General features: G+C 39.2%; 1 protein-coding gene across 5 annotated transcripts in view; it reads left to right on the forward strand.

The window, feature by feature from the left end:
- Fgf12 (fibroblast growth factor 12) overlaps positions 1–12,545 on the forward strand; it is a 533,778-nt gene that overhangs the window by 337,153 nt on the left and 184,080 nt on the right. For all 5 annotated transcript variants that reach the window (XM_028890065.2, XM_028890064.2, XM_028890068.2 and 2 more), the window contains one exon: positions 9,910–10,013. In XM_028890065.2, the coding sequence (XP_028745898.1) occupies positions 9,910–10,013 (104 nt within the window). The remainder of the gene's footprint in view (positions 1–9,909; positions 10,014–12,545) is intronic.

The following is a 12,545-nucleotide window of genomic DNA, read 5'->3' on the forward strand; positions in this document are numbered from 1 at the left end:
TTAGAGGAGTGGAAAGTTGCTGAGGTGGGAAACAGAGTCAATGACAGCTACTCAGTAATCGCAGGCCAGTGGGGGCAGAAGGCAAAGCATTGGGAACATTCCAGCTAGCCTTTAGAGCAGAGATGAGTCAAAGCCGAGTTTTTATGTAGAGAATTAGTAAGGAAGAAATTTGCATTTTATTTTAGAATCCCTTTTAATCTGTCCATTCATAAAAAGTCTGACCACATTGTATTTACTTCAATGGACACTCCTAATAGTTTTAGAGTGAGGCGGGCATATACTTATGCATGGTAGCTGATGTTAATGAGGCTCACAGTCTAGGTCTAGAATGTCTAAACTAGTTGACTCAAGTTGTCTTGTACTTGCTCTGTGTGATTGATTGGATCTGAGAATTAATGGTTCATATTTTATCACTGGAATATTTCAGGTCCCCAGAAAATTCTGTCTGAGGCTTCCAATTTTGCTCGCCATTAGTCTATTTTTCTCACTGTTTTTACAAATACTTAGATTCTAATTACTTCACTCACCTCTTATTTACGAACAACAGTATCATCTTGTAGCTGCCAGGACTTAGGTTTCATCTCAGGGCTTTTGTTGGCTGACTTTATGATCCTGGGAGAACCATATTTTTGCATTTTGATTTACTCGTTTATAAATATGACCCTATAAAACACACATGGATTTTTTTAAAAAAAATATTTAAGCCTAACTACTGCAGTGACAGAGGTCACACCTGTCTCTTTCCCCCACTGCGTTATAAAGTACCTTGCTCAGTGTCTGGAATATGTACACTGCATTAGCGACTAAGATTAACAGGAAATAGTATCAATATCAGCGGCAGCACTGAGTGGAAGATTTGTGGGAGATATAATTGTACGTTCTACGTTCTACAGTGTGCAAAGATTTCCTGGATGCTTTGCCCTGCCCATTGATCTTGTGGACTGACACCTGTACTGTTCATTGAATTCTCCAAACTGGCTCAGAGACACATCCTCTGTAGAAGACAAATTGGCTGCGGAGGATGAGTAATGACAGGCATTTGCTTCCATTATCGCTAGTGATGTGCTTCATTTTTCATCCTAAAGGGAAAAAAAAAGAAGACTCAGGTTGAATTGACTTGTTAATTATGCAGGGCTTTTTCAATATCTCTGAGGTATCATGGAGAGGGTGATATGGCAATCTCGTCATTAAAAACCAAAGGCAGGCCCTCTCTTGGAACTTATGTGTACATATTTGCTAGCTTTTGTCAAAGCAGGAGATCTCCATGTCACTCATTTTCACCAGGCTGGAAATCCACAATCTGTGCTGTCAGGCAGTGCTTAGAAGAAAAATCTCCGTCTCTAAGCCCCAGACCGCTAATCAGTTCCATAAGTCAACAAATTCAGCAGAGAGACTAAATCAGCCAGTGAGATTATTTGGCCAGTTGTTTATTAAAACAGGGCACCAGACTGAATGCATTGAGTCAGCACACTGGGAAGTATGTTGACTCTATAGTCTTATGTATGATTTTATTTAAAATATACATTGTTTGGGCCTTCTGGATCTGCATTTGTATAAGATTAAATACACAGCTTCTCCCTATCCCACAATATTTTAAGAAATCTCAGTTAAAACATGGGGTAGCAATCATCCAGTTCTCTCACCTCCAAAGCTCCAGATTTAGAGACAGAATAACAACAAACCAACTAGTGATGCTTCATGTTTTACCTTGATAGCCCAAGGTCCGGTTTGTTTCTATTTAACTATTTTAATTTATCTTCATAAAAGCTCAGTGAACTATACCATGCAAGCAGAAAAATATCCTAGTCATCCAGGTCTCAAAGTTGGTAAGTATAAGAGTAATGGTCACAACATGGACCCGTGGATCTGTTCCTCATTGTGATCTTGTGATCCTGACTTGAAAACTAAAGGAATGAATAGAGCCCTTCTTATTTTTCTCTTAATTTCTGTAAGAAATGCTACTTTAAGCCGGGCGGTGGTGGCGCACGCCTTTAATCCCAGCACTCGGGAGGCAGAGCCAGGAGGATCTCTGTGAGTTCGAGGCCAGCCTGGGCTACCAAGTGAGTCCCAGGAAAGGCGCAAAGCTACGCAGAGAAACCCTGTCTCGAAAAACCAAAAAAAAAAAAAAAAAAAAAAAAAAAAAAAAAAAAAAAAAAAAAAAAAAGAAATGCTACTTTAAAGAGGGAAATACAATTATTCGTGCTGCGATTGTGCAACACACTCTGGATACCACAAAATGCAAAAGTAAAAAGTTCAACATTTAATAGCTTGTCAAAGAAAATTACTAAAGCAGCTTAATTTAAGAAATGGAGCTCACCATTTATGCATACAGTAAAGCCTCATCCATGCAAATTTACATTAACCATAGCTAGAATAGTTTAACAGAATACAACTATTCTGAAAGATCATTGGCAAATAAATAATCTATTTCTTACTCTTGGAGGTACCAAGCTTACAGAGACACCCATGCAAATACACAAACTTGAAAAAGATGTGCAATAGGTGTTATGTGTAGAGTACTGCAGGATGGGATTGATGGATCAATAATTAGTTTGAATAAGTAACCAAGTCTCATTCTCCCATAATTTATATAATCACCTTTGCATTGAAGGATAGAAGCCTTCTGTATTTTTTTCTTGCTGAACGTTTAACAATGACATTTTATTATCGAGAACAGAAAAAGGTTGCAGAATTGACGTTAGTGGGTGATAAACTAAATACTAAAGACAAATATTAATTTCATGACTAAAGAAATAATAGTTGAGCAGCTTACAAATATTATAGAAAACTGCAATTATAAATATTTCCATAGTCTTTAGGATTGAGGTAGAAAACAACTGGGTACCTGCTTGCTTTTAGGTTAAGGCTTCATTATCATAGGATGCTATTCATCCTTATCAAAATGTCTTTGCTGAAAACAGTTTAAAATCTAGAAAAAAAATTTAGTTTTAAATATCTTCATTCTCTCTCAGTGTCTTCCACTTAGGTTCTAATGGGTCATAAGATTTTTTTTTTTTCTCACTGCCCACCCAAAAAACTTCAACCCGAGTTTGAAATTGGAAATGCAATTGTGATTTTTTTTTATACCAGTTCATTATTACAAGCCACAGAGAAACTGTTCTTCGAACTTATTTATGGGGCCAATGAGATTGCTCAGTGGGTAAAAATGCCTGCTACTAAGGTTGACAATCAAATTAAATCCCTGGGACTCACGTGGGGGACGAAGAGAACCAACTCCTGTAAATTGTCTTGCAACCTCCATATGTAAGCCTGAACATAAGCTTCCACACAAAAGCATGCACACACAAAATATAACTAAGATGGAATTTAGAATGTTATCTGGGAATACACACTGAATTTGTACCTTTTGGGGGAGATTTTGCTGGGATCTTTTTTATTTCTTCTAACTTACTCTCTTTTCATCTACCCTCTTTCTTGTTTGTGACTGTATTGGCTGAATCTTGTATATTTTGTTTATATGGTTTGGATTTATTGTTATTTTCTTGTCACTTGAGGCATATAATACACAGGTGAAAATTAAATAGAAAATAGCATAGCAAATTTACAAAACAATATTTTTCTATTCCAACATCATTTTGAAAGATGTATGTGTTAGTTAGGGTACTCTAAAGGAACAGAACTCAAAGGATGAATGTGTGTGTGTGTGTGTGTGTGTGTGTGTGTGTGTGTGTGTGTGTGTGTGTGTGTGTATTAAGCTAAGTAATCTTTAAAGTAACAGCCACAGCAGAATCATAGCTGAGTCCTTAGAGTCTGTAGTTATGTGTTCCTTGAGGCTGAGTGACTCAACAGTCTGTGTAATCCCAGGATGACTCTCCCTTGGGAGTGACAACCCACAGTTGCTCTATGCACAAGGCTGGGTGTCTCAGGAATTCCAATCCTGTGCAAGAAGTACAGAACATTCCTGGAGAACTGCTGGTCTTTAGTCTACAATGTAAGCTTGGAAATGAAATGCTTCTGCTATAGGGAAGGAACCAGCAGCCCCCTGGAGGCAAGAAGGAAGCTGGAGCAAGCAAAGGTTGAATGATCTCTCCTCCACCACACCCTTTTATCTGAGCTGCTGCAGAAGGTGCAGCCTACAATAGAGGCTTACCAAACAGTTCAAGGCAACTGGGACAGTTCTTCAGTTGCGGCTCCCTGCATAGGTGATTTTATTTGTGGCAAGACGACATTAAAACCAATCATAACATCCCATAATACCTTGATTACGACAAATTCTGCAAGCTATCCCCTTCCTTTTCATTCCTTCCAATCTTTCATTACTGTGTAAACACTGAGGTATACTGACACACAGCATACAGATGTTCCCTCGAAGAGGCCCATGCATTCTGTGTCCCACATCTCAGAATATATGGGGTTTCTTTTTTCTGTTATATTCCATATTCAAATGTATTTCATGTTCAGTAAATTATTAACTTCAATTTTTCTTGCATAGTCAATTATGGAAATATGACCTAGAAAAGATATGAATAAGCAAGCTAGAGAATGCTGATCCATTTATTTATTCAGAAAATGTTAAATAACAGCTTCTTAGACCAACGTTCCATGTTAGGCCACATGAGTAGCAATAAAATTTTCCAGTGCATTCAAGTGAAAGAAAACCTTAGAAGGATTCTCAGAGTAAAGTGTATTTACTGGAGATTGCATGTGTTGGACTCACTACTACTCATCCCTTGCACATACAGGACACTTGGTATATTTTAAATGCACCATAGATCTTTATAAAAGTAATAGATAGTTCTAAATCAAATATATTTTGTGGGTACTGAGAAAGTTCTGTATACTTATATTTAATCACATATGAAGAACACAAACTGTGATCACGTTGCCAGGCACTACTTTGTGGAGGTGCCCTCAAGAGATTTGCAGTCAGGAATTGAGGTAGATAGGTAAACAAATTTTTCTAAGGCTCATTTCCAACATGCATCATGGAGGAAAGGGACTCACTATCTCTGACGAGCTTCTGCAGGACTCAGGTGGAGTTAAAAAAATTAAGGTTTGAAGAATGAAAAGATGGGGCTGGAGAGCTGAATCGGTGGTTAAGAGTGCTTTCTCCTCCTCTAGTTGACCTGAGCTCAGTTCCTAGTACCCATGTCTGGGCAACTCATTGCCACTTGTAACTCTAGTTGTAGGTGATCTGACACCCTCTTTAGGGATTCTGTATGTGCGTTCACACACATGGTGTGCATTCACATAGACACAAACACACCTCTAAAAACCAAATGAAAAGGGTTATCTATATTTACAAGTGGAAAGACAGTCTTTCCAGGAAGAGACAGAAGATAAAAAGAAGTCAAAATCAATTCTAGCTAAAAAGCCAAGAGGAAGTTAGGAAATGGCAAAAAGCTGTATTTTTCTAATTATAGTGGAAGGAGTGGGTGACAGGTGATAAGGTATAAATTTAGGATGGTGTCAGGTTGTAAGAGATGGGGACAGAGGAAACAGTAGAGGTTTTTAGCAAGAAAATGCCAAGAGCAGATGCTATGAAGAATGATGTGGAGTCCAATACCCTTGTTACTAAAGGTATTAAGAATGACGATCACATTCAGTAGTAATACTCAGCCAGAGTGAAAGGCTTCTGTGAGCCTGCATATACTCTAGATGAGGAAGAAGTAAGGCTCTTGCCACTTCCTGAGATTTTAGGGGGCAAGATGGAGACCTTTCACAAAAGCAATGCTGAAGTGCTGAGCTCTGTCTCTGAGCCCAGAAGAATAGATTTTTTAGTTCTTAGCACTGGAAAGTCTTATTTAAAGTTGTTTACTGAGTCTTTGCAGTAAGGGCTAAGTCTCCAGAAGCATTCCACCTGAGAGCTGTTATCACTTTTTGGTTGATAGAGGACTCTCTGGCTTTGTGCTAGCAATTCAGCAGTATTTGTGATTTCCTTAAACCCCTCTTGGAGGGGAAGCCTTTGAATGGCTTTCCCCCTCCAATTCAGCTCTCTTCCTTAGGGGATCATTTTTCTCAGTTTTTCTCCCCATTCATTCTCACAAGGACCATCATTTAATTTGTTATTTCCCCGCAGATGCTTTTATTTACAATACATAAGTACCTTGCATTTAGTCTGTGCTTTGCACACTAATTCTGCTTTCATTAGCAGTCTCCGTCAGGATTAGTGAAGGTTTCGAATTACATAGACTTAAGCAATAAGGGCCGTTTTCTCTCCTAGAAGCAAGGTTTAGTAATTGAGTGCTGGACGGCTGCCACACTCTCAGAACTCTCTGGGACTCTGCTTCTTCCACTCCTCAGCTATCACTCACTTGGGAGTAGCCTTTGTTTTTAAGTCTGAGGTGATCCAGGTGCTCCACTCCTCCCCACTGAGACAACAGGAAGACAAAATGTTGAGAAGAGGTAGTGAAGGAAACCATCTCCTTGGGAAGGGTTCTTTAAACATATCCAGATCTGTCTACCTGTGTCAAATAGTGAGTCTGTAAGAGCTAACTCTAGCCATAGCACATGTAGGAAAATCATCTAAGACACATCTTGGTTTGTCAGACGATAAGACCAGAGAGCCTTGGAAATTAAAGTTCAAATGGTACAAAGAAGAAACACAGCTTTTAGACAGGTATCTACACCAGTGACCTAGAAACCTTCTGTTTAGCATCACGGTCACCTCAGTTACCTCTCTGAATTAGTTTGTCTTAAAAACCAATGCAACACGCTGGGCGGTGGTGGCGGCGCACGCCTTTAATCCCAGCACTCGGGAGGCAGAGCCAGGCGGATCTCTGTGAGTTCGAGGCCAGCCTGGTCTACAGAGTGAGATCCAGGACAGGCACTAAAACTACACCAAGAAACCCTGTCTCCAAAAACCAACCAACCAAACAAACAAACAAAAATTGATGCAACCCTCATTCTGCCAGAAATTCCTCATGCCATTTATGATTTAGGATCAAATATAATCAGTGAGTTTATAGGCGTCTTGAAAATGCACAGATATGGAAGGTCATCTTTTGAAGCGCTAAGCAAGGTGCTGAGTATAAACTAAGAAAATTACTAAGGAACTATGCTGATTTTTTAACCTATGTCAGATCATAATTTATGAGAATTATTAAATATTGGCCTAGGGAGATGGCTCAGTGAGTAAAGGGATTGGAGTACAAATGTGAGAACCTGAATTCGAATCCTTGGAACCCATATAAAGCTGGGTGTGAGAATGTGTAGCTAATCCCAGAGTTCCTGTGGTGAGTTGGGAGGTGGAAATAAAACTTATAAGCTTGCAGACCAGATAACCTGGTGAAAGCAGCTGGAAACAAGCCAGAGACCCTGCTTCAAAATAAGGTGGAAGATGTGCACAGACAACCAGGGGTGCCCTCCGGCCTCCACATGTGTACTGTGGCATGTGCGCACCCCCCCATGCACATCAATCATCCACATACACAAAAGGCACTATTTACGGTTAATGTTAAATAACTCTATTTGTGAGACACTCTTAAGAGCATAGTGCATTGTGTGTGTGTGTGTGTGTGTGTGTGTGTGTGTGTGTGTAGACTTGCACACTGTATTGTTATCCCACCTTTACAGATAGGAAGGAAAACAACACATGAAAGGTGTAGGGAGCTCAAAGCCATGTGACTCTGAGTGGCTTTTCTAGAAACCTCCACCTTCAAAACTCTCATCTTTTTATCTGTGTTGCTGCTGAAGTCCTCATGTGTCATACTTCTCTTGTCCATTTGGTAAAACCCAAATCTCTATGATTAGAAAGATGCTTGTTTATTTAACATGTTGTGCTTTCTTATGTCTCCCAAGAATGAACCCCAACCTTCTTCTCTTTTCCTAAGGGCCAGCTTCAGTCTTGTGTTCTGCGTTTAAAACATTTCCTAAATATCTCAGGCCACAAAGACCTTCCATGTTTTCCTCGGAACTTCCATAACATACAAACTATATACAGAGAAGCATGTAGTCTTTGATTATAGAAATAAATAGTACACTGTATTAGGTTACTCCGTGTATCTTTGTCTCCTTTAGCAGACTGACTTATATTTCTTATGCAATTTAAAATGTGCAAGATCAATGTTGAACCTATAGGAAGAACTAAAATTAGCTCAGCTCTAAACTGAATCAACAATTAATCCTTAAGCAACAGTTATAACATAGTCTACATTTCCAGGACAAATGAGAAAACAGGTTCAAGGAGGGAGTGACTTAGCCAGTGTCAGCAACTAGGAATCCAGTCCTGTTCCAGGAAACCTGTAGTCTAAGACTTGATCCTCTGCAAGCCTCAACCGAACACTTGACTAAAATCCCAACACTGTACATGCTTGTGTCTGTGATGTGTGTGTGTAGAAAGCTTACTGTCTCATTGAAAAAACCCAGGTGGAAGCAATTGGGTTAACTGATAGTCGTACTATGTTAAACTTTGACAGTATCAAAACTGAAGGAATTTTATCTGTAGAGAGGGTGGATGAGCTCTACTAGTCCGTTTATTAAAGAGAACTATAAGGAATTCTTGTTACAAATGTAGTCAGGAGATATTTAATGTCTCCCTGCAATGCCATTTATAGAGTGTAACTAGGTGGGTGGTGGGCTTTCCTCTTGTATGTGAAGTGAATATTTCCAGGGTCATATTTTCTGCTGATGCTCATTCTGTAACCTCAAAAGCAGCTGGACCCAGGGCCATGACGAATACTTCATAACAAGAAATTGCTAGAAGACACATAGGGTGTAGTCTTTGTCTTTTCTGGTCCATGCATTCGCTGTCCTCTGAATGGATACATTAGCTTAGTATTTTGGGTTACAGGCAACTTGAACACATGAAGACAACATTATTCCTGTTTGATTTTATGTTGTTTCAACCAACTTGCCAACTTTGATGTTTTATATAGTATATTTTTCTTTAGCTATGACATCTATCTGTTGTTGCTCCAACTATCTATAAATTGCCTGTCCACTTGTCTTAGTCACTGCTCTATTGCCGGGGAGAGACACCATAGCTAAGGCAACTTTTAAAAGAAAGCATTTAATAGGGACCTCGTTCACAGTTTCAGAAGGTGAGTCCATGACCACCATGGCAGGGAGCAGAGCAGCTAGCATGTGGACATGGCATTGGAGCAGTAGCTGAGAGCTCACATCTGATCCACCAGCAGGAGGCAGAGTGAGTGAGACTGGACCTGGCATGGGCTTTTGGGACCTCAAATTCCATCCCCAGTGACACACCACTCTTCTTCCAATAAAGCCACACCTCCTAATCCTTCCTCCCACAGACAGTCCACCTGCTAGGGACCAGCCTATACATATATGGGCATTTGGGGCCACGCTCATTCACACCACCACATCATTTATTATTATGTCTTCATTTCCATGCAAAGGTTCAAAATATCTAGACAAGGTCTCCCTACTGTTGCTCCATGTGAGTCCATGATCGTAGTCACTGTCTGTGCTCAAGACCTTTTCAGGGTCACAGCAGGAAGACAGAAACAGTCTTCTATCATGTTCTAACGATTGTATTTTACTGTTACTTAGGACCAATGGTTGCTTTTATTATTGAGAGATTATTGCTTCAAGTTGTGTGTTAGAAAAATATCCTGTAATAGTTGCTATTCGGGGAGCATGGATTCTAGACACTCCAACCTATTAAAGACTCTTAAAGTCCTTCTATTCTAACATTTTTGTACCAGTTTGGTCATGCATCTCACTGGAACTTCTGTGAGTCATTGATGGTGTTGTAGAGACAAACCAAGGTAGTGTAGTTCCCCTTGTTTTAATTCCCCCTCCATTCCTCCCTCTCTCTCTGTCTCCTCCTCTCTCCCTTCCTCTCCCTTTCTCTCCCTCTCCCTTTCCATCACTCTTTCCAATAAATAGATTTTAACACTGAAAATTGTAAGGACATTGTAAAGAGCAAGACGATTTATTTGCAAGGTCACTAATCTTGACCTGTCTTTTTTCTTCTTCTTCTAGCCCTCTTCAATCTAATTCCTGTGGGACTGCGTGTGGTGGCCATCCAAGGCGTGAAGGCCAGCCTCTATGTGGCCATGAATGGGGAAGGCTATCTTTACAGCTCAGTAAGTAACTCCGTGTGTGTGTGTGTGTGTGTGTGTGTGTGTGTGTGTGTGTGTGTGTGTGTGAAGCAATCATTGTTTTAAGGAACTGATATCACCCTATATTTTAAAACTGGTTTTCAGGATTATTGCAAGGATTTTACCATTTGGGTGTTAAAAATCATGTGCCAATGAGTGAAAATGAACCAGTTACTTGCATTGTTATGTATTTTTACATCTAGTTTTGACTTTCAGAGAATGAGGTCTGGAATTTACCTGTCTGTTCAATTCAAGGAGTAAGACACTCTCTCTTTCCCTTGTTAACTCCCCTTCAATGACAGATGTCTTATAGAGGGTCTTCTTTATCTTATAGAGAAAGAATTTTCATAGACTTTGCTTTTGTTTGTGCTTCATAAGTCCATGGAGTGTCCAGTGTGTCATATTCTCTAATTTACAGACATTATCTAATTTAAAGACAATGGATTTGTATAATGAATTCTGGATTAGGAACAATGACTTTAGTGTATTATGCATATGTCAGCATTTTGTGTGTGTGTGTGTGTGTGTGTGTGTGTGTGTGTGTGTGTGTGTGTACAAAATAACTTTTCCACTTTGTCTTAATTTCTGGACCTTTAAAGGGTTGGTGTTGGTGCCTCCTTTGTATAATATCTCTTCAAATCTACAAATAACTAAGTGTGTAGTAAAAGTGCTGTATTGTGAAAACAGACACATTTTTAAGCATATAAGAAACATTTTAAAGTTAGAATTATCCTGGTTGTTCTGTCTCAAAAATATTAATTCATGCACTGAAAAGATGTAGGTTTTCTGAATAATTTATGTTTTTCATATGGGAATGGCCTATTTTGTGATTCATAAAAATTATCCTTTTGAAAACCACAGTTAAGGAGTTCTACCCATTCTGGTCATTGCACAGACTATCTAGGAAGTTCACTTGTGTTTCTCAGTTGTAGGTTAAACACTGAATTGTCATAGTAGACTTCACATAACTGTTAAGTGAGAATCTCATACATTATACTTGCTTATTAGTAATACAACTGTCATCATATTATATTAAAGCTGCTATCATATGAATGTTCCCTACAACCTATAATAAATATTGTGGTAGAGATAGGCTAGTTACTCTGATGGGATTGTTACATATTGTTTGCCATTATTGCTATGGTCTCTCATAAATATGTATAATTACTGTGTTAGTTAAAACACAAAATAACTTGAAAGGTCAAAGTTTACGGTCTACTTCTGAGTATATTCAGATCTGTATGTCCACTTATATATGGCATACATGTGCACACATTTTCAAGTTGATGATCAAAATAATATTTAAAGATAGAAACATTTTCAGCTTAAGTAACAAGCATTCATTTTTCATTCATCATGTTAGATATACTAATAGCTTTCATGTAATATCATCAGGAAGTATCTTTAAATTTTTCTTTAAGTTTTTTTTTTTTTTTTTTTTTTTCCAGCAGCAGAGATTGAATCTAGGCCTTGCACATGCTAGTCAAGTGTTCTACCACTACGCTATGGCCCCAATCCCTTACAAATTCATTGAAAATAGAAAAATCAAAATAAGAATAAGGAATAGTACTATGTTGAATAATTCTAGTTAGCTAAACAGCCGTAACACAAACATTGACTGGACAAAAAAAAAAACAAAAAAAAAGAGATGACCTGGGGATGGTATCAAAGATTGAATAAACCTGTAAAGGCTCAGATGTGATGGCATAGAACTTGTAAGGCTTGGGCCATTGAACTAGAGTTGATTTTATTGGCCAGTTGTTTGTGTATAGAATGGATGGGGCAAAGCAGGGTGCAGGTTCATTCAGTTTTCAGAGTTGTATTCTTTCTATATTTCTTATTTAGAGGTGAAGCTAAATGCATGGATCTCAGTTCTGCAGGACGGAGAGGTTTTAAAGAAACTTGCAGTTTCGATTACAGTCCCGATTCTAAAATAAAGCCCAAACCTTTGTGAAGCCAGCGATCATCTCCTGAGTTACATCCTTTGCTGCCTAAGATTGCTTTTGTCACACATAGAATTGCAGCGCTTTCTCTGCTAGGGTACCAAGAGCACGTGTCCTGCCATTCTAAGGAGATTATCGCTGGCATAGGCCAGCTGGTTCTATCGTCTCTCAAGGTCCTATCTCTGTCCCAGACTGATGGGGTGAATCCTGGTTTTAAACAGCCTCTAATGGGACTATAGGGACCAACATCAAAGTGTATGGGCTACATCGTACTCTGTACTCCGGTCTGTCTGTCTGGTGTGCTGCAACGAGAGACTGACACAAAGGTCTTGTGGTGAATTCAAAGGCAGGTGCTAGCCCCAGCTTTCCTGGGGGTGTGTTTGCCATGTACAAAAGCTTGAAGTTATTTGAAAAGCAGCTTCCCGTTTCCCATGACCAGTGCAGGAGAGCACATCAACGAAGGCCATCAAGAGATCCATGGAGGGAGGATGGGTGGTGTACAAACTGAAGAAGTTCTAGAGAAACTGAGTCCAAGAGGAATGGAGTGATGCTATTGTGTCCATACTGTCATTTT

The sequence above is a fragment of the Peromyscus leucopus genome, chromosome 12 (genome assembly GCF_004664715.2).
Source record: "Peromyscus leucopus breed LL Stock chromosome 12, UCI_PerLeu_2.1, whole genome shotgun sequence".
Taxonomy (NCBI): domain Eukaryota; kingdom Metazoa; phylum Chordata; class Mammalia; order Rodentia; family Cricetidae; genus Peromyscus; species Peromyscus leucopus.